The sequence below is a fragment of the Gigantopelta aegis genome, chromosome 13 (assembly GCF_016097555.1).
Source record: "Gigantopelta aegis isolate Gae_Host chromosome 13, Gae_host_genome, whole genome shotgun sequence".
Taxonomy (NCBI): Eukaryota; Metazoa; Mollusca; class Gastropoda; order Neomphalida; family Peltospiridae; genus Gigantopelta; species Gigantopelta aegis.
The window spans coordinates 6,172,713-6,194,066 of record NC_054711.1 but is presented as its reverse complement, the minus strand read 5'-3'; the positions used below and the strand labels follow the sequence as shown (position 1 = coordinate 6,194,066).

Below are 21,354 nucleotides of genomic sequence, written 5' to 3'. Positions count from 1 at the left end.
TGATTAAGTTGCGTGGTGTGTCGTAAATAAAAACACCGAAGAGTTTCATTATCTACTGTATGCAGCGTTTACGGTAATAAATTAAAGCGGCCAGCGGTATTACGCAACTACTCGGCCGAGTCTACGAATCAAACCACGGACGTATGACATCCGGGCGACATGTGGCATATCTCGATAGATCGACACTTCTGTACACCCTACCGAGACTAAAAATAATAATTATGTCTGTTATTACGTAAAGATTCCACTTGGATTCTGGACTGAGAAACGATTTCCAGGTGACCTTTTATTCATCCAATTAAAACATCGCCGCCAGAAATTAAAAAGAATTGTTCACGACAAGGTAACCCGAACGCTGAATATTGGCAATAAGCGCTATGCATGTATTTTTCTTCGCATTTTACACTACATTAAAGTTACAGTTTGTTTTGTGTAACGACACCACCAGACCACATTGATGTACTAATCATCGGCTCTTCGATGTCAAACATTTGGTAATTCTGACATATAGTTTTGGAGAGGAAACCCGCTACATGTTTTCATTAGTAGCAAGGTATCGTTTATATGCACTATCTCACAGACAGGATAGCACATAGCACGACATTTAGCATACCAGTCGTGGTGCACTGGCGGGAACGAGAAATAGCCTGACGGGGATCGAACTTAGACCAACCGCACATAAGTTTAATATATATTTTAAAGGAAATGTTTTATTCAACGACGCACTCAACACATTTTATTTACGGTTATATGGTGTCGGCCATATGGTTAAGATATTGAGAGATGAAATCCGCTGTCGCCACTTCATGGGCTACTCTTTTTCGATTAACAGCAAGGGATATTTTATATACACCATCCCACAGACAAGATAACACATACCACGGCCTTTGATATACCAGTCGTGGTGCACTGGCTGGATCGAGAAATAGCCTAATGGGTCCACCGACAGGGATCGATCCCAAACCAACCGCGCATCGAGCGAGCGCTTTACCACTGGGCTACGTCCCGACCATATATTTTAATGTTTAACCATTTAGAACATCTACCTTATTAGTACTGTGTTTTCTTTCCGTGGCTCATCATTCTTCAGCATCATCGAGATACAGTCGCTAATCTCAGTCACATAAACACGTGTTAACTGGGCAGTATGACGCTAAAACACGAGGGATATCTTTTCCACAGTTCATAGTAACTGTATCGCAACCTATGACAACAGACTTAGCTGCAATATCTGAGATGTTGATTTTTAGAATTATCTCCATACCGAATCCGATCGATAAAAACCATTATCATAATCAAAATTCGCATCTCTACACGAAACAGAGTCAAAGGGATGTTTTGACGAGGTCCTGACTTATATTTTTTATCTATTTGTGGATTACCACTCTCCAGGGCGACACTGTTTTAAGGCATTTTTGTAAAAGCACTGTTTTTATAAGTTCGTGTGAAATCTGTTTTAATAAATTTTTGTGAAAGAACTGTTTTAATAAGTTCGTTTGAAAACACTTTTAAATTAGTTCTTGTGAAATCACAGTTATAATAAGTTATTTTGAAAGCACTGTTTTATAATAAATTCGTATGAAAACAATTTTAATAAGGTTTTTTGAAAGCACTGTTTTAATAAGTTTTTTGTGTGAAAGCACTGTTTTAATAAGTTTTTTGTGTGAAAGCACTATTTTAATAAGTTTTTTGTGTGAAAGCACTGTTTTAATAAGTTTTTTGTGTGAAAGCACTGTTTTAATAAGTTTTTTGTGTGAAAGCACTATTTTAATTCGTGTTAAGGAAACGTTTTACTATATTCTTGTGAAAAAAGTGTTTTAATAAATTCTTGTCAAGGCACTATTTAATAAATTCTTGTGAAAGCACTGTTTTATTTATTTTTGTACGTGTGTGAAAATGTTCGTGTGAAAGCACTTCTATAATAAATTCATGTGAAATTACTGTTTTAATGCGTTTTTGTGAAAGCACTGCTTTAATAATTCTGTGTGAAAACACGCGAAATTATTAAAACTGTAATAGTATTTGTACTGTGCATTATGTATAAAAGATGTTACAAAATGGCCAGTCGAGATTGCACCTTTAACAAAGAAAACCACCCGTATGACCAATCCGCATTCAATTTTGACATATCTGCCATGTAAGCACTTTTCTATACACGGTATAATATACTATATTCTAGACGCAGCAACGTTCAGTGATTTTCATGACTGAAAGAGATTTTATCCCCCGTTTCACCCGAATGGCTGGCAAATAATGAGTATGATTGTGTGATGTACAATACAGGATTTTATTATTCTGTAGATAAACATTACAGAACAACCTTGTACCCAAGATGGGTTGTAGGGAATTACAATATACAAGCAAGAAAGTTATACATGATATTGTGTTCGATCGAACAAGCTCTGTGGGAAAGGCAGTCATTGGAGTTAGCTCCAGTTTTATTTATTTATTTATTTACTTACTTACTTACTTAATTACTTACTTACTTACTTACTTATTCACTTACTTACTTACTTACTTACTTATTTACTTATTTATTATTTATTTACTTGTTTGCTTGCTTGCTTGCTTGTGTGTTTGTTTGTTTGTTTGTTTATTATTTATTATATAATAATATGCTGTTGTACTGTATTTTACACTTTACTTTGACGGTATTTTACACTTTACTTTTTACTTTACTTTTGTTTTCCCTTACTTTACTTTACTTTATTTTAAAATATTTTATTTATTTAAATTATTTCTTTGTTAGTCTAGAAACATTTTTACTTTCCAAACAGCCTATCCTCGAGTGTGTTTCATCTCCGCATCAATTATTTTCATCCACTTGAACTAGGACCAAGAAAAAATGTTTTTTTTAAAAAAGGAACAAAAAAATAAATAAAAAAAAAATGAAAAGAAAGACAGAAAAAAATGAAAAAATTAAATTAATATCAAGCAACAAAAAGCCTCGCTGAGCTCCGGTATTATGCACGTATAATACGAACAGGGGTTGGTGTAGGATTTTGCCAGGGGAGGGGTACGCTTACGTATACAGTTTTTAAATAAAATAACATGCATTATATATAATATATACTAAAACGTTTTGCAGAAAAAAAATCTGTATCTGTCTTTCTGTCTCTCTCCTTCTCACTCTCACCCTCTCCCCTATATCTGTCTCTCTCTGTCTCTCTCTGTCTCTGTCTCTGTCTCTCTCTCTCTCTCTCTCTATCCCTCCATCTCTCAGTCACACACACACGCACACGCACACACACACACTCTGTCTGTCTCTGTGTGTCTGTCTGTCTCTCTCTCTCTCTCTCTCTCTCTCTCTCTCTCTCTCTCTCTCTCTCTCTCAGTCACACACGCACACACACACTCGCTGTCTGTCTGTCTGTCTCTCTCTGTCTGTCTGTCTGTGTCTTTTCTCTCTCTCTCTCTCTCTCTCTCTCTCTCTCTCTCTCTCCCCCCCCCCCCCCCCCCCCGCACACACATACAAAAGCTGACAAAAACATATGCATTCCCTAATCAACTGAATATTTTGGGGCACTTAGAAGAACAAGGGGGAGAGGTGTGCACCTCCCCAACACCAACAATGGATCCGCGCCTGTAACAAGAGCTGCTTCAGTAACACAAGTAAGCCTTGTGTAACCAGACACGTCAATTACCAGGTAATGTACCTGAATAGATGTACCTCAGTACTCCTATCAAAGTGACACAGTAGTTGTGTTGTGTACGACGACATTGAAATGAAAGGCAAATAAAAATGTCTTGCAATGCGTGAATAAGATTTATAAAATGATTAAAGATGCAATCGTGTGCATATTATTTTTAGTCATAGGCGTGCAGGCTCACATTCGGGGGTTGGGGGGGGGGGGGGGGCTAATTTCTCCAGAATTAAACAAAATCAACATAGATTTACGTTTCTTACATAAACATATAATATATCACACGCCGTAGATCATACATTGAACATCACATTTGAGACTTGTGATTGGTTGATTCACACTGAAGACCTGGTCGCCACAGTCATAATCATCCAATGAAATAAGCACGAAACGGATTGCTTTTTGACGTATAAGTTAATTGCAAGCGCCGTAAATACGTGTTATTTTAAAAAGAAGTTTAAATTTATTTTAAAACCTGGTGTTTGAGGATATGTAAGAAATATAATAATACTACATTCGTGTCCGTTAGATACCACCTACATTATATCTCGCTTTGGCTCGTTAGATACGTTTTCTAACAACTCGTTGTAAGGTAACTGGTATTTAACGACCACTCGTGTAGAATTCTCTATTTCTGATTGTCGTTTAAGCACCCAGTCCCAGGATGTTTACAGTATATTGACGTGTTCAGAAGGCCGAGCCCCCGCGAACTATCTGACTGGTACCCTCGTCTTCTATCATATCACATTCGTCTAGCGTTAGGGACAAAAACCAGTCTAGCGAGCGACCATGATCGCTCAGCCTCCTGAACATGTCTTAGATGATTTAATCCTTCATAGACATTCAGGAGGCGGGACGTAGCCCAGTGGTAAAGCGCTCGCCTGATGCGCGGTCGGTGTGGGATCGATCCCCGTCGGTGGGCCCATTGGGCTATTTCTCGTTCCAGCCAGTGCACCACGACTGGTGTATCAAAGGTCATGGTATGTGCTATCTTGTCTGTTGGATATTGCATATAAAATATGACTGTGTCAAAGTGACCATATGTTTGACATCCAATAGCCGATGATTAAGAAATCAATGTGCTTTAGAGGTGTCGTTAAACAAAACAAAAACAATTTCATAGACATACATATCATATACTTTTCAGTTACAAATGTGGGGTGTTTATATTTTAATATAGACAAGCTACATTTTCTACGAGCAGCATAGGGTGAATGCACTCCCCACAGAGATGCAGTACATACCACTGCCTTTGATAAACTAGTCATGGTACACTAGTTGTGACGTAAAAAAACAAAACCAAATGGGTCTGTTCAATCTTATCATCCAAATATCTCTGGCGAGCGCTAAACTGATTCAGCTAGTTTCCGCCCCCTGTTTGGGTTAAATAAGACTTTATTTTTTTATTGGTGATGGGTATATAAATACAGTTGTATCCAACCCCTTTCAAGAAATCAATCAGGCGCATATGCCGAGGAAGGATCAGGTTCGAAATATATACCCCCCCCCCCCCCCCCTCTAAAATTCCTGTACACGCGCCTCTCAATTTTGGCACACGCCTAAGATGACCGTACAGGCGCGGAACTAGGATTATTTCAGGGGTGGGTGGGTAATTGGAACAACTTAAATATGCAGTGAAAGCACTTTAAAATAACTGAACCCCCGGTTGTTGTTTTTTTTGTCGCGAGAGGGGGTAGGGGTGTCCAATAATCGTCTCACACACCCCGTCCCCGGATCCGCGCCTGTCGTGATAACAAACATACGTGTACTAAAGAAGTTCTTTGAACCTAGTATAATATTTGTACTACAGACATTATCTACTGGCATCTCCTTGAGTGATACGCTCCACTAATGAGCGAATTAATCAGATTCTACAGTAGCTCAGTCGCATTCTTGCTGAGAATATATAAATGTGCGTTTCCTAGCAACCGGTGTCAACAATCGGGCATTAATTCGCCTGTTTTATGTTCCGGCACATGCAAACTGCATTATTGTCTTTTACGACACGTATTTTCGTCCTATGAAAATAACAATAAGTCATAAAACATCACATCGTCGTATCGCCGAACGAGTTTTTATGTCTGACCACAAATGATAGAAACGCATAAAGTAATAGCATGATGGCTTTGAGGAGTAAATTATACGATGTCATCACTTTGCCAGATCTGTTTTGGTTTTTTTTGTTTGTTTCTTGTTCGCTCTTCTGTTGTGTGTGTGGTGGGGGAGTCACTTTTTATTTTTTATGTTTACTGCTATTCTCGAAATTATCACTATGAATAAGAGTGGTCATTTGCAGGCGGTCTGCGTCTCATGCAAATATGATCAGATTATGTTTAACGACACCACTGAAGCACCCAATAGCCGATGTGTGTTTTTGAGCTGGGGTGTCATTAAACATTCATTCATTCATTCATTCATTCCCGCTACAGGGGCGTAGCGTGATCTAGACCTGAGGATGGTGGGGGGGGGGGGGGGGTGTCGAATATGAACCAAGTGGACCCTTTTTCTATTTTGTTTTTGCACCACCAGAAATTCCATATGTATAAACCTGTATGTTTAAGTTTTGAAAGCGGACCATTTGCTTCAGCTGGTAGGTACAGGGTTCACAGCCCATACCGGCTCCAACCCAGAGCGAGCTCTTAAGGGCTCAATGGGTAGGTGTAAGGCCACTACACCCTCTTCTCTCTCGCTAACCACTAACCAACTAACCCACTGTCCTGGACAGACAGTCCAGACAGCTGAGGTTTGTGGCCAGGACAACGTTTTTGAACCTTAATTGGATATAAGCACGAAAATAAGTTGAAATCAAATCTAGAGGACTGGGTGGAACGCGAAAAGATCCGATAGGGATCGATCCTAGACCGACCGCGCCTCAGGAGAGCGTTTTATCAGTGGGCTATTTTCGTGAAGGAATGAAATGTTTTATTTAACGACGCACTCAACACATTTTTATTTACGGTTATATGGCTTCGGACATATGGTCACCCGCTGTCGCCACTTCATGGGCTACTCTTTTCGATTAGCAGCAAGGGATCTTTTATACGCATCATCGAGCTAGCGCTTTATCATTATTGATGAATACGCGAAGAATTATTATTGTCTCTGTACTTACGGTTTTCATCAAGGATTTCTCGAGAAAACCACTGTTTACACTGAGTTGCAACGCATTATAATTTTTCTTCTTCATATTCTTGGGTTAATTATAGGTCTACAAATATTATAAGCGGTATCGATTAATGTGTCTATATTTATATAGATGTAAAACTAGCTAAATATCGCACTTGCAACTTGGCGATTCCATCTGTAACGTTATGGGTTGTGAAACTGAGATTACAAGATCCTTCAAACACGTTCCCCCGCTCTGTGTGGTCATATCTAGACTTGTTCATATAACCACATGTTTACACGCATACAGAGAAGATAATTGATGATGAATTGGAGAGGCCAATTCATAGCGGCGGTTAAAAGGGAAGGAAAATAACGAGAAGAATTAGTGCAGAACAGCAGAAGAAGGAATCTATTGTAAGGGACGAGATTCAATTCAATTCAGTTTTCAATTCGTTTATTCTTTTATTGCTTTAAGCTACAAGTGTATGAGCACAGCATATATAATTTCCCAGTGACACGATAACGCATAGCAATATCAAGCTTATCACGCTAGCAACGGAGGTGTTATCAGGTAGTGGCATAATAGCACTTCGAATTATCGTGTAGGGGTTATCGGATTACAAGAAGCATGGTTGCATGATATATATATATTTAACATAACATAGTTTACATATACATAACAGAATTCGATTAGCAAAACGTACGTCGATAAATATACTGAACCTCATTGAAGAAGTCGAAAAGATGGGACCAGGGGAGGTTACATGAAGATCTGGACCCGGCCTCGATGGCGCAGTGGTTAAGCCATCTGACTACAGGCTGGTAGGTACAGGGTTCGCAGCCCGGTACCGGCTTCAACACAGAGCGAGTTCTTAAGGGCTCAGTGGGTAGGTGTAAGACCAGGGTTGGAAAAAAAAACGATTCTTTTTTTTAAATAAAAAAAATCGTTTTTGTTTTTTTAAATCATATTTATTTGATTTTTTTGCTTGTTTTACTTTAATTTGGAGCTTCTGAATTGAATACTTGCTCCCTATTAAATACACGATTTGGAAGCTTCACTGCATTCTGAAAGGAAATACCTCGAACATCTAGAAATGAGGCAACAAAATGCATTTTAGGGATTATTGAGTTAATGTTTAAGTACTTGGTGTTTAGCCAGGATGGCTATATAAGGTGATTTGACACGTGAAGTCAGTGACTTCAAGTCACATCTGTTAGATCTGACTCTAGAGCATCCCCAAATTCGTCCAATTTACCACATTGAAGCAGAGTGGCTTCACTTGACACCTTCCATTGTGTTGATCTCAAAGGATCTTCCCAACCATAGATTTGGGGGAATTGTCACTGATCAGTATGACTTGTTAGACTGCATTGTATTGAAATCTAATTGCAATTCAATTATAAATATATGTAAAAATAATTATCTAGCGTAAGTAACAATTGATTTTAAATAACACTTCATTTTTTGTACTGCAAGTTAATTGATAAATCACATGTTTACAAAATAATCAATAAAAATAAATGCAATAATCATAAAAATGAAATCAAACATAATAAAAATCAAAAAAATCGAAATGGATGATTTTTTTGATTTTTTTGCAGTGATTTAAATCAAACAACTCTGTGTAAGACCGCTACACCCTCTTCTCTCTCACTAACCACTAGCCAACTAACAACTAACCCACTGTCCTGGACAGACAGCCCAGATAGCTGAGGTGTGTATGTGTCCAGGACAGCGTGCTTGACCCTTAATTGGATACAAGCACGAAAATAAGTTGAAATGAAATGAAATGGAGATCTGGAAGGAAATGATGTAAATATTTTGGGGTTGATGTTTGTCAACACGTGTACATTAAAAAAGGGGGGGGGGGGGGATATCAAGTAGTTATTAAAAGTAAAATTAGCGATCTGTAGGGTGTACCACAGTAGCTACGGCAACAGGTGCACGGTGCTTATACAGTGGAACCTCTTAAAACCGGACCCTCTGTAAACCGGAATTTCCCAAAACCGGACATTTTTGACGGTTCTTTTTTTAAAATCTGTACAGAACTTAACCTCTCTAAACCAGATATCTCTTTAAACCGGACATTTTACTTGGTCTCGAGGGTGTCCGGTCTAGAGGAGTTTCACTGTAATTCAAATTCGTCTGATATTCATGTGATTCTAGCCGATTGTGTAATCAAAAGTTGATCGGTTGGAGGAAACAGACTATAACCGATAATCGATATCGACATTCTAACCGATTCCCATCACTAGTAGTAACTAATTTATACTTTTTTAAAACAGGGAAAGGCTGTGCTAACCGCATTGCCGTATAACTAGTACGATGGAAAGGAAGGAAATGTTTTATTTAACGACGCACTCAACACTTTTTATTTACGGTTATATGGCGTCAGACATATGGAAGAAAGGAAGGAAGGAAATGTTTTATTTAACGACACACTCAACACATTTTATTTACCGTTATATAGCGTCAGACATATGGTTAAGGACCACAGAGATATAGAGAGAGGAAACCCGCTGTCGCCACTTCATGGGCTACTCTTTTCGATTAGCAGCAAGGGATATTTTATATGCACCATCCCACAGACAGGATAGTACATACCACGACCTTTGTTACGCCAGTTGTGGAGCACTGGCTGGAACGAGAAATAGCTCAATGGGGTCACCGACGGGGATCGATCCCAAACCGACCGCGCATCAAGCGAGCGCTTTACCACTGGGCTACGTCCCACACCCCTATTTAGTACGAGTGAACTTAAAATAGAGACCGCACCGGAAGACTGGTAGCGCCACTCACATCCGTTACACCATTGCCGAATGCAAGGTTTGAAAAGCACATGTTAGTTAACGTCTATAAAACATTTATTGTTTAATATTGGAAGAAAGAAAGAAATGTTTTATTTTACGACGCTCTCAACACATTTTATTTACGGTTATATGGCGTCAGACATATGGTTAAGGACCACACAGATTTTGAGAGGAAACCCGCTGTCGCCACTACATGGGCTACTCTTCCGATTGGCAGCAAGGGATCTTTTATTTGCGCTTCCCACAGGCAGGATAGCACAAACCATGGCCTTTGTTGAACCAGTTATGGATCACTGGTCGGTGCAAGTGGTTTACACCTACCCATTGAGCCTTGCGGAGCACTCACTCAGGGTTTGGAGTCGGTATCTGGATTAAAAATCCCATGCCTCGACTGGGATCCGAACCCAGTACCTGCCAGCCTGTAGACCGATGGCCTGCCACGACGCCACCGAGGCCGGTAATATTGGAAGAATACCAGTACTTGTAACAGGTATAAAATACATTGATAAAACTCATGTTACTTGCCACTTTACGTTTTATTCCGTGGCAAAGTGAAAAAGTAGCGATATCGCATTTAATTATTGAAAAATAGTGTTGTGGTCGTTATTGCAAGTATTTATTTTTGTGAGGTATTTATATTTAATTTATTACTCTTGCAGTACATGACAAAATTGAGATGTTTTGATTTATTGTATAACTGTGATCGCCCGTTAACAACATCTTCCTGTTTGTCTGTTTACTACAATCCAAGATAGCGGATATTTGTTTACATTTTCAATGATTTGTTATTATGAATACATTTATTGTGGCCCTGACACATCTGTTGTTAGGGAATCACATAAAAATAATCCCTATAACCACATCTTTATAATTAACGGATGTAGGACAAAATGTCACTGGAAAAAATGTCAAGTCAAAAGATCAACTATTAAAGTGGAAGGAAGGAAGGAAATGTTTTATTTAATGACACACTCAACACATTTTATTTACGGTTATATGGCGTCAGACATATGGTTAAGAACCACACAGATATTGTGAGATGAAACCTGCTGTCGCCACTTCATGGGCTATTCTTTTTCGATTAGCATCAAGGGATCTTTTATATGCACCATCCCACCGACAGGATAGTACACACCACAGCCTTTGTTACACCAGTTGTGGACCACTGGCTGTAATCAATTAAAGTGGTACCCAGGTAAAAATGTCAACTTTGATATTATACTTAATGTGTAAAAAAACACCTTTTTAAAATCCTAACCATGTATTCTACGACTTTTCGTTTCACCAATTAAACCACTGTTTGCACACCTTTGACAGCACTAAATGTGTATATAATTGTCTCAATAACACAGCATGGGTGATGCAATTTTGTTTTTTAATGCCACTAACTTATTTAAAAAAAAATCAAAGACAGGCTGGCTAATAAGCCATACAAACAACAATGAAACATTCTCTAATTATCCCAAAACCTAACACATACATTTGTTATCTCTTTTGCTCTGTCTTTCTTTTCCTCTCTCCCCCTCTTTCACTGTCTCACTTCTCTCTATCTCTCATATAACACACACACACACACACACACACACACACACACACACACACAACACACACACACACACACACACACAAGTGGACATTTTGACAGAGATACAACATTAATGGTCCTCTTACATATTAACCATTGACCTGTATATCACTTTTTTCAATGGCCGACTGATGCTCTTTACTCTGTACAATTGAATGCTGTGATAATGCGGGTAACGAATGAGGAGTTACATGTAGCACATGACGATGATGGGAATGTTCATTTGTAATGCACAAATGAGTTTTATTACATTCCACATGTTGTATGATATATGCTTATGCAACAAAAATGGCCGTTTTCTTATGTTGAACCCTTTTTGGAGGTGGATGACCAATTAGTCGATTATACTGATTATATTAATGGTACTGAAGGTATTTTATTTGAAAATAATGAATACATTCCTACAATTGTGAGTGTGCCAAACTTTTTTTTTTTGGGGGGGGGGGGGGGGTATTTTTTTTTTTTTGCAAAACGGAGTTACCTACCCTGATTACAAATATTTTATTTTGGGGGTCAGGGCTAATTGAATATATTTTTGTTTGAATTTATTTTATTCTTTTAAAGGTATTTCTTCAGTATAGCAAACAATCAATATCATTCTTGTCATATTTAAAAGTGTCCGCGGTCCCTACTTAAAACGATCCGTGCGTCTTTGAATCGCTTTGCAATCAACAGCAAGACAACTGGAACGACAGTCCTATTCATTGTATACATGGCAGTGTAACATTCAGTTACATAGAATGGTAAGCGACTTACAGGTTATAATCAAGTTGATGTTCCGAGTCGGATTATGTTCCTCAAGGATCACATCTTCATAAATCAAGGCTACTATTCGTTCCTCGTATTCAGCCTTGATACATGTCGTCAAGAAATCGTGCCACAAAATGCTTAAATTTCATTGGATGCGATGAGATCTGATTGCAACGAATCGCAACGCTCCTTATAGATTCCCTTGTTATTGTAAACAAAGATGGCAGCGTCAACGTCCGGCCATTTCCAGTCTGGAGCTCCACGCGCTAAGACGTGTTTGTTTCGCTTGTGCACACTGCACGTGCTTTCGTGTGCTCGACTTGGGGGTCCTTCATTTCGTTGTTTTTATCAGCGAAACGAAGTCGACTTGTTTTTTTTTCATGACTCGTATGACGGCCATTCTGCAGAACGCCACGGTTGTTCGCGTTTAGTCTCTACATGTCCGAGCCTGTCCTAGCAGTACTGGACGATTGACCGCCCCACTCTAAGAAGAAATAGGAAGCGGGGTCGGCCCCTACTACTCTTTTTCTAGACTTTACCTTGCCTTATAGCGATACCATCTCGTATCCTCCGGAGTCGGGCCCGTCCGCACCACTATACCAACCCATGACGACTGGACTATACCCTAGTCTGATACTTTCTCTCGCTCAGACGGATCCGGCTTCTAAAGATCTGTATTTCAGCACAGCACTACACCTCCAACGTCTATCGACTGTCAGTCTAGGGGTTTTCTTGACGGGATGCAACCCATCTCGTCCCTTTAAGCTGTGCACCCAAACGGCCTTAACGAGGCCACTCGCGTTGACATATCGATCGGACTTTAAACTTTTAGATCTGCGTTCAAAATTTTATGTCGAAATTACTTCTTTTTTGTAATATTATTAAATAGTCCGATCTTCTCTTCTTTCTCTTATTTAATTTTGGACTGTCCTTCTAAAATGCTCCAAATTATATAAATTATTCGGCCGAGCAGTCAATTCTCTTTTTATTTTTGGCTTGTAACCTTTTTATTTTTTTTATTTATTCTATTAACTGTTTTACTAATTGCTATTTTCAAAATTCTGCCCATTTTCACCCCCCCCCCCCCCCCCCCCCCCCCCCCCCCCCCCCCCTCCATCCTGAGTCGGGCCACCGATCTTATCGGAGGTCGGACTCGGGATGGGCGTGTTCGAAACCCTTGTAGTATATGGGCACGTTAAACTAGTTATCATCAGCAGCAGCAGCGTCCGGCGGTTAATTTTTGATATTGCTTTCAAGATTGTCACATGTTACCGATGCTGTGACTGGTCAGCGATGTCATCGTGTAAGGGACATAACCGGTGTTACAAATTTTCTTCCAATAGAGGGCGCTAGTAGTGGATATCAGTAATCTTGACCACATGTGTCAAGGCTGAATACGAGGAACGAACATTAGCCTTGATTTATGAAGATGCAAGGATCATAAACTACATACATTAAAAAAATAACAATAATAGTGAGTTTATAATTCTGGTTATGACACCCAACTGTTTTATGGTTCTCTTAAAATATTCTTTGTGTTCTATATAGAAAAGCTAAAGGTAAACCACTAAACACGTTATATTCATTATTACTATAACTGTTTATTTTGTTCACTTCAGTGAACATGTCTTAGAAGTTCTGTTTATTCTGTCAACAAAAGAATAATATCTATAAAGAGGAGTCACAGCTGATAAGGTCAAGGTCAATGGATAGTAAACGATGTAATCTTTCGAAGTGGTACACCAACATATAAAAAAGAAAAAAAGAAAAATAAATAAACGCGTAAACAGTTAGTAGGTAGATACATAAGTTAAAGGTCAAGTCAGGTCAGGTCATAGGGCTTTACGTGCACATTCAGAGCAAACTGTTGTAGCGCACGCCTGTCTTGGGCACAAGAGCCGGCCTCGGCTGGCTCCTCCGTCCAGGACAGGAAAGGTGTGTGTGTGTGTGTCGGTGGGGGGGGGGGGGGGGGGGGGTAATGGTGCTATGGAATTTTGAATGGAGCAAGAATTATGCCATAAGTTAAAGGTACCCAGTCCTTTAAAACATGATATGGCAACAATGATTAAAGTCGCAAACCCTAGTTTCTACCCGTGAAAATGGATAATATTATCCTGTTCAATAATTTAGACCCAAAGTTTTTTGCAAATGTTACGTTTATTTCCTATTCGATATTTGTTTTCTTTGCATTTACATGAAAACAAACCCAAACCCCGACAGGTTTTATATACAAATCATCATATAAAATGCACGAAGTTGACTTAATTCCACTTTTTAAAAATCTCTGTGTCGTTTGAATGCACGTTATTTCTCCTATAAATAACTACGGTCATTTGCATATCAAAAGCATCATTCAATAGTGCGTTTCAAACTAATGTTCGGTTCTATCGCCCTATCCGCACACATCGTAGTATGACCTATATTTAAGAAAATATCTGTAAACATGATACAGGCGCGGATTCAGGTGGGGAGTTCAAGTGACAAAACCTCAGTTTGAAAAAACAATATGTATCAAATATTATAATTATATTGTGGAATACACAAGCGCGCGCGCTGAAGGGAGAGACAGACAGACAGACAGAGAGAGAGAGAGAGAGAGAGAGAGAGAGAGAGAGAGAGAGAGAGAGAGAGAGAGAGAGAGAGAGACGTCATTTATGTAACGACGCACTCAACATATTTTAATCTATGGTTATATGGTTATAGGGAGAGAGAGAGAGAAGAATGTGGTATACATGCGATTGGTGGAGGTGTGACCCTCTGCACAACCCCAACCCCACTTAAGGCTTCTTTTGTATATGGAGCGGGACGTAGCTCAGAGGTAAAGCGTTCGCTCATGGTAGGTCGACTGATCGATCCCACATGGTGGACCCATTGGGTTGTGTCTAGTTCCAGCCTGTGCACCACAACTGATGTATAAAGGCTGTGGTATGTGCTATCCTGTCTATGGGATGGTGCATATAAAACGTCCCTTATTGCTGATCAAAATTGCTTATCGGAAACAGTGGCCCATGTGGCGGTAGTGAGTTTCTTTCTCTCTATCATAATGCTCCTTAACCGTTTTGTCTGACGCCACATAAACGTATATCAAATGCGTTGAGTGTGTCGTTAAATAAACATTTCTCTCGTATGTATGTGTAGTCTATATGCATTTCTAGTCGATTAGTTTATAGGTTGTTAGGTTGTTTGATAGTGAATGATATGGAAATAAATTGTTTTTGGTGTTAAAGAGTTCATGCATACATTAAAGTAATACTCCTGATGGGTATGGAGAAATAACTTAATCAGTCGACGAACTCATTTCTTCATCACTATCTTCGTTAAGGGGGACTATCACAGGGGATATTTTATTTCTTATAAAACTATTTTGTTTTCTAAAATCTTCGATCTTTATTACATGTTTAACTGCGTCAGAGAAGTGTGTAGGTGTGACAGAGTTCAATGCATGTGCAAGTTCTCTCCGCACCGTGGTCATTTTACCATCATTATGACGAGCTATGTGCCCTTTGACTTGACTCCAGATCAGTTCTGTCGGATTGTGTTCAGAATGTCTTGGCGGCAGTCTTAGACGCAAGTGCCCATGGCGTTCAGCAATATCATCAGTAACAAATTGCTTTGGCTTTGTCATGTTACTCTCAAAAGGTATATTTTTGTTTCGTAGCCACGACTGAATTTCTTCCTTTTTAGCGTTTAGTGCAGGATATCGTGTAATCTCAGTTAATTTGTTGTGGTAGCTTGCGTTATCCATGACGATAACAGAAGGTTCTGGTGGAGAAGGCATAAGTTGTTCTTCAAACCATTTGATGAAATTGTCATGATTCATCTCACCATGATAGTCTCCGTCTGTTTTTTTAGCCTCAAAGATCAATTCACAGCCATCTATCAATCCATATTTATCACAGCCAGCATGACAAATAATAAGTCTTTTTCCCTTCCCAGTCACCGAACAGAGTTTAGGAACTCGATCAGCAGCGTCTGATTTCGGCAGGTGATTGACAGTACTTGTACCCGGGTGGATATCTGTCCAGTGGTGGGATGTTGTGTGGTTGACATTCACCCAGGTCTCATCTTGATACACTATTAAATACCCATGTTCTCGTAAACTGGATATTTTATGGAGATAGGACAGTCTCCTGTCTGATATATTGGCGTCCTCAAAATTCTCTTTTCCGGTTGTAGACATATGTTGGTATTTAAAATCGAGGTCATGGAGTGTTCTTCGTAAAGTTGATATGGATATGTTGATTCCACATGCCTCCCTTAAAGCCACGTTAATCTTATGTAATGTAGGTAATAGTACATACTGAAAAAAAGTTTCTTTTGTTTAACGACACCACTAGATCACATTGATTTATTATTCATCGGCTATTGGATGTCAAACATTTGGTAATTTTGACATATAAGTCTTAGAGCAGAAACCCGCTACATTTTTCCATTAGTAACAAGAGATCTTTTATATGCATCACCCCACAGACAGGTTAGCAAATACCACAGCCTTTGTACACCAGTCGTGGTGTACTGCCGGGAACGAAAAATAGCCCAATGGGCCCACCGACGGGGATCGATCCCAAACCGACCGTGCATCAAGCGAGCGTTTTACATAGACAGTGCCGGATTTATAAGGAGGCAAAGGGGGCAATTGCCCCCCCCCCCCCCCCCCCCCCCACCCCCGACTCAGGACTTCCTTTATTTAAAAAAATGTAATAATTATAAAATTAGTTCATTTTATTTATTTGTCATGTAATTTAATTTTATGTTGAGGGGACCCCGAACCTGAAGTGCCCCCGGGCCCTACCCCGGGCTCCCCAAGGTCTAAATCCGGCCTTGTACATAGACCTATCGAAGAAAAGGAATAAGTGATCACAAAAAGAATGACGACACTGCAAGCAATTGCAACATCAGCATCCACGTTGTCAGGGCGTTATTTATGTTTCTCACACTCAGCTGCACATTGCTGACATGCATTCCCACATCGAATCTCTGTAATTACACGCAGACCTCATTACACTAGTAGAGGCGGGGTTTAGCTCAGTCGGTTGAGAGCTCGCTTGAGGTGCTCGCGTCGCAGGATCGAACCATCTCGGTGGATCTATTCTTGAAATAATATACTTAATGGTGAGATAACCAAAGATGAAGTTCTAAATGCTATTAAAAATCTTAAAAACAAAGCTATGGGCATTGATGAAATTCCAAACGAATATCGTAAATATGCAGAAAGCAAACTCCTTCCTATTTTTACAAAATTATTTAATCTTATTCTAAATAGTGGCATACTGCCAGATGATTGGTTAAAGGGTATTATTAAACCTATATACAAGAAGAATGGTAGTCCAAAAGAACCCGAGTCGTAAAAACCTATTACACTTGTTAGTTGTTTTGTAAAACTCTTTACAGCTATTTTAAATAACAGATTAACTGTTTTTGTTGAATCTATTGAAAAGCTCAATGAAAATTAAGCCGGTTTCCGTAAAAATTATAGTACAAATGATCATATTTTTTCCTTATATGCTTTATATGAAATCATACGACAACGAAAGAAAAACCTGTATTGTGCCTTTGTTGATTTTTCTAAAGCATTTGATACAGTATGACGAACAGGTTTATGGCAAAAGATGTTAAGTTTAGATGTAAATGATAAATTCTTAAGAATTGTTTATAACATGTACCAAGGAATTAAATCATGCATTAGTCATAGTAACGAATATTCTGCTTATTTCCTATGTCAAAACGGTGTACGTCAGGGTGAAAATCTTTCACCCATTTTATTGCTATATATTTAAACGATCTAGAGGACTCGTTAAAAGACAAACAATGCACTGGTATTAAATTAGAGAAAAAAAAGACAACATTGATTTATTTATAGTAATTACTTTATTACTATACGCTGATGACACTGTTATTCTAGTAGAATCCCCTGAGGACCTACAAAAATCATTAAATGTTTTTTTTCAGAATATTGTGAAAAATGGAGATTAAAAATAAATATTGAGAAATCTAAAATACTTATATTTGGTTCAAAACCACCAAGAAATAAATCATTTTATATTAATGACATCAAATTGAACATTGTTGATACATACAAATATTTAGGCATTATATTTTCTAGAACTGGATCATTTGTTGACGCCAACAAAACTCTTATAGCGCAGGCTAAAAAAGCAATGACGTTACTAAACATTATAATTAGAAATTTAAATCTACCTATAGATTGCCAGCTGCGTATTTTTGATAGTACTATTGTCCCAATTCTCCTGTATTACTCAGAAATCTGGGGATTTAGTAATAGCCAAAATATTGGACAAATTCAATTAAATTTCTTAAGAGACATACTGAGACTTAGAAAGAGTACCCCACTCCCTATGGTTTATGGTGAATTGGGAGTCTTTCCCCTAGATGTTAAGATTAAAACCAGGATGCTATATTTTTGGGCCTCGCTCATAACTGGAAAAGCCTCTAAAATATCAGCAATATTATACAGAATCATGATATGTGAACCTATTAATCATGGATATAGATTTAAATGGTTAATTGAGATAAAAGATACCCTAAACATGTTAGGCTTGGGGAATTATTGGTTAAATCAAAATATTACAAGTAAGAAAGCATTTACTCTTATTGCAAGTCAAAGACTACAAGATCAGTATAGACAAGCTTGGAATGATAATTTAAATTCATATCCGATATGTTCCACATACAGAATTTTCAAATCCACTCTTTCATGCGAACATTATCTTCTATATTTACCTGAAAAACTGCGAACAATATATTGTCGATTCAGGACTTGTAATCACTATCTACCAGTTGAAACTGGCCGATGGCAAAATATCGAGAGACAAGAACGAAAATGTCCTCTCTGTAACACCACTTTAGGTGATGAATATCATTATTTATTTCAGTGTACATATTTCTCAAATGAAAGATTCATATATCTACAAAAAATTATTATTATGACAGATCCAATACTTATAATAAATTCGGTCAATTATTTAATTCGAAAAAGCTATCAACGACAAAGAAATTATGTATGTTCCTAAATGTGATTAACTCTGTTCTCAAAACTATCTCTGCAGCATAATTATAGACAATACGTAATGGTTAACATCAAAAGTATACTACTGCTTATAACACTGTTATATTATTATACATATTGTGTATTATGTGTATATCATGTGTGTGTGTGTGTGTGTGTGTGTATGTGTGTATATATATATATATAATTGTTATATTATTATACCTATTGTGTATTATGTGTATATCATGTGTGTGTGTGTGTGTGTGTGTGTATATATAATTGTTATATTATTATACCTATTGTGTATTATGTGTATATCATATGTGTGTGTGTGTGTGTGTGTGTGTGTGTGTATATAATTGTTATATTATTATACCTATTGTGTATTATGTGTATATCATGTGTGTGTGTGTGTGTGTGTGTGTGTGTGTGTGTGTGTGTGTGTGTGTGTGTGTGTATGTATGTATATATATATATATATATATATATTGGAAAGTAATATATGCTTTGGGCTACTAGAAACATATTAGGACAAATAACATACCTCTTGCTTATACAGACACTGGTATTGTAAACATAGAAAATATCTTTTGATTGTAATGTTAGTCATCATAAAGGATATCCAGTCTTACTCGTAAACATGTTACAGTTTAATGTTTTAAAGTTTTGTTTTGCTTAACGACATCACTAGAGCAAACTGATTAAATAATAATCGTCTATTGGATGTCAAACATTTGGTAATTTCGACATATAGTCTTAGAGACGAAACCCGCTAAATTGTTCTATTAGTAACGAGGGATCTTTTATATACACCACCCCAGACAGGATATCACATACCACAGCCTTTGATATACAAGTCGTGGTGCATTGGTTGGAACAAGGAATCGTCCAATACACCCACCGACGGGGATCGATGCCAGACTGACCGCGCATAAAGCGAGCGCTATACCACCGGGCTACGTCCCGCCCGTAGGCCCTTTAAAGTCTTGAATAAGTTAGTCTGGGTGTAAATAGAGATACATTTTAAAATAAATAAATGTAAGTAAATAAATAAGTAAAAAGTATAATACATGTAACTAGCACTAGTACTTTATACTAACCTTGTTGGCCGTTAGTTACTCCATACAATAGTAGCAATAATCCGAACGAAAACAACATTTCACATGTATTCATTTTTGTACAGCCGGACAAGAACATGCAACTTAATGAAAACCCAAATACTACTTTCCAGAAAACTTTCTCTCTTCAAACACCGTCATCTGTTGAACGCGCCTTTTGTCGAACGTTCTTTCATTGCAGTGACTAATACCTTTCCAGACTGTAATAAGAATTATAGCGAGTCCTTTTCAACGTTACTGCCGTATTTTATATTACATAAAAAAAACCTACAATATCACAGTACAGTAAACATCACACTCGGTAACCCAGCCACTGGTACAACACGAATTTCAACTTCTAACCTACTGTAGTATTCATAAAACACAGTGACTTGTATACAGTTCACAGAAATTAACCGCAGTTATGGTTCTTGATTCATATAATCCGAAGGTAAAATCCTCTTGCAGACGATAATCAGCTAGAGAAATTCTAGATCGACTTGTTACCCAGTCTTTCTTTTCCCCTTCGTTTAACGCGGTACACGCGTTCGGGAATTTCCGGAAGCGTTAAGTTATTGGTTATTTCCCCGACATGCTCTGTTTGTTTAGATGCCTCGGAGTCCCAGACGGGAAGATATCATAAATAACAACCAGGACCGCTAAACAATCCAATTTGTGGAGAAATGCGACTTATCTACGAGGCGTTGAGTTTGGGTTTGAGGTATTGTGTTGGCGAAAACTCCATACCCACGTTAATATTTGTTCAGGATCCGGTTTCAGAGATGCGATAATGAGACAGTGAAGGGTAACAATCCACTTCACATGCACCGATAAACGTTTTATTTTCACAGCCAATTTAATTTTTATGGTTAACCGCCTCTTCTATGAGTTTAGTGTTTAAGCCATCAGATTTAAAGATGGTATTTGTAGGTACTGGGTTCGCATCCCGGTATTGGCTCCCGCCTGCAGTTTGCTTTAACACCCCACTGCTTTCTTCTCACCAATGGATGAATGAACGGACGGAAGGAAGGAAGGCAGGAATATTTTATTTAACGATGCACTCAACACATTTTATTTACGGTTATATGGCTTCAGACATATGGTTAAGGACCACACATCAGATATTGAGAAAGGAAACCCGCTGTCGCCACTTCATAGTCTACTCTTTTCGATTAGTAGCAAGTAATATTTTATATACACCATCTCACAGACAGGGTAGTATATACCACGGTCTTTGATATATCAGTCGTGGTGCACTGGCTAGAACGAGAAAAAGCCCAATGGGCCCACCGACGGGGATCGATCCCACACCGACTGCACATCGAGTGGAGCGCCTTACCACTGGGTTAC

General features: G+C 38.4%; 1 protein-coding gene across 3 annotated transcripts in view; it reads right to left on the bottom strand.

Moving 5' to 3' along the window:
- LOC121387668 (von Willebrand factor D and EGF domain-containing protein-like) overlaps positions 1-20,505 on the bottom strand; it is a 137,187-nt gene extending 116,682 nt beyond the window's left edge. For all 3 annotated transcript variants that reach the window (XM_041518855.1, XM_041518856.1, XM_041518857.1), the window contains exon 1: positions 20,008-20,505. In XM_041518855.1, the coding sequence (XP_041374789.1) occupies positions 20,008-20,104 (97 nt within the window). In that variant the 5' untranslated portion in view covers positions 20,105-20,505. The remainder of the gene's footprint in view (positions 1-20,007) is intronic.
- Positions 20,506-21,354: the final 849 nt, after the last annotated feature.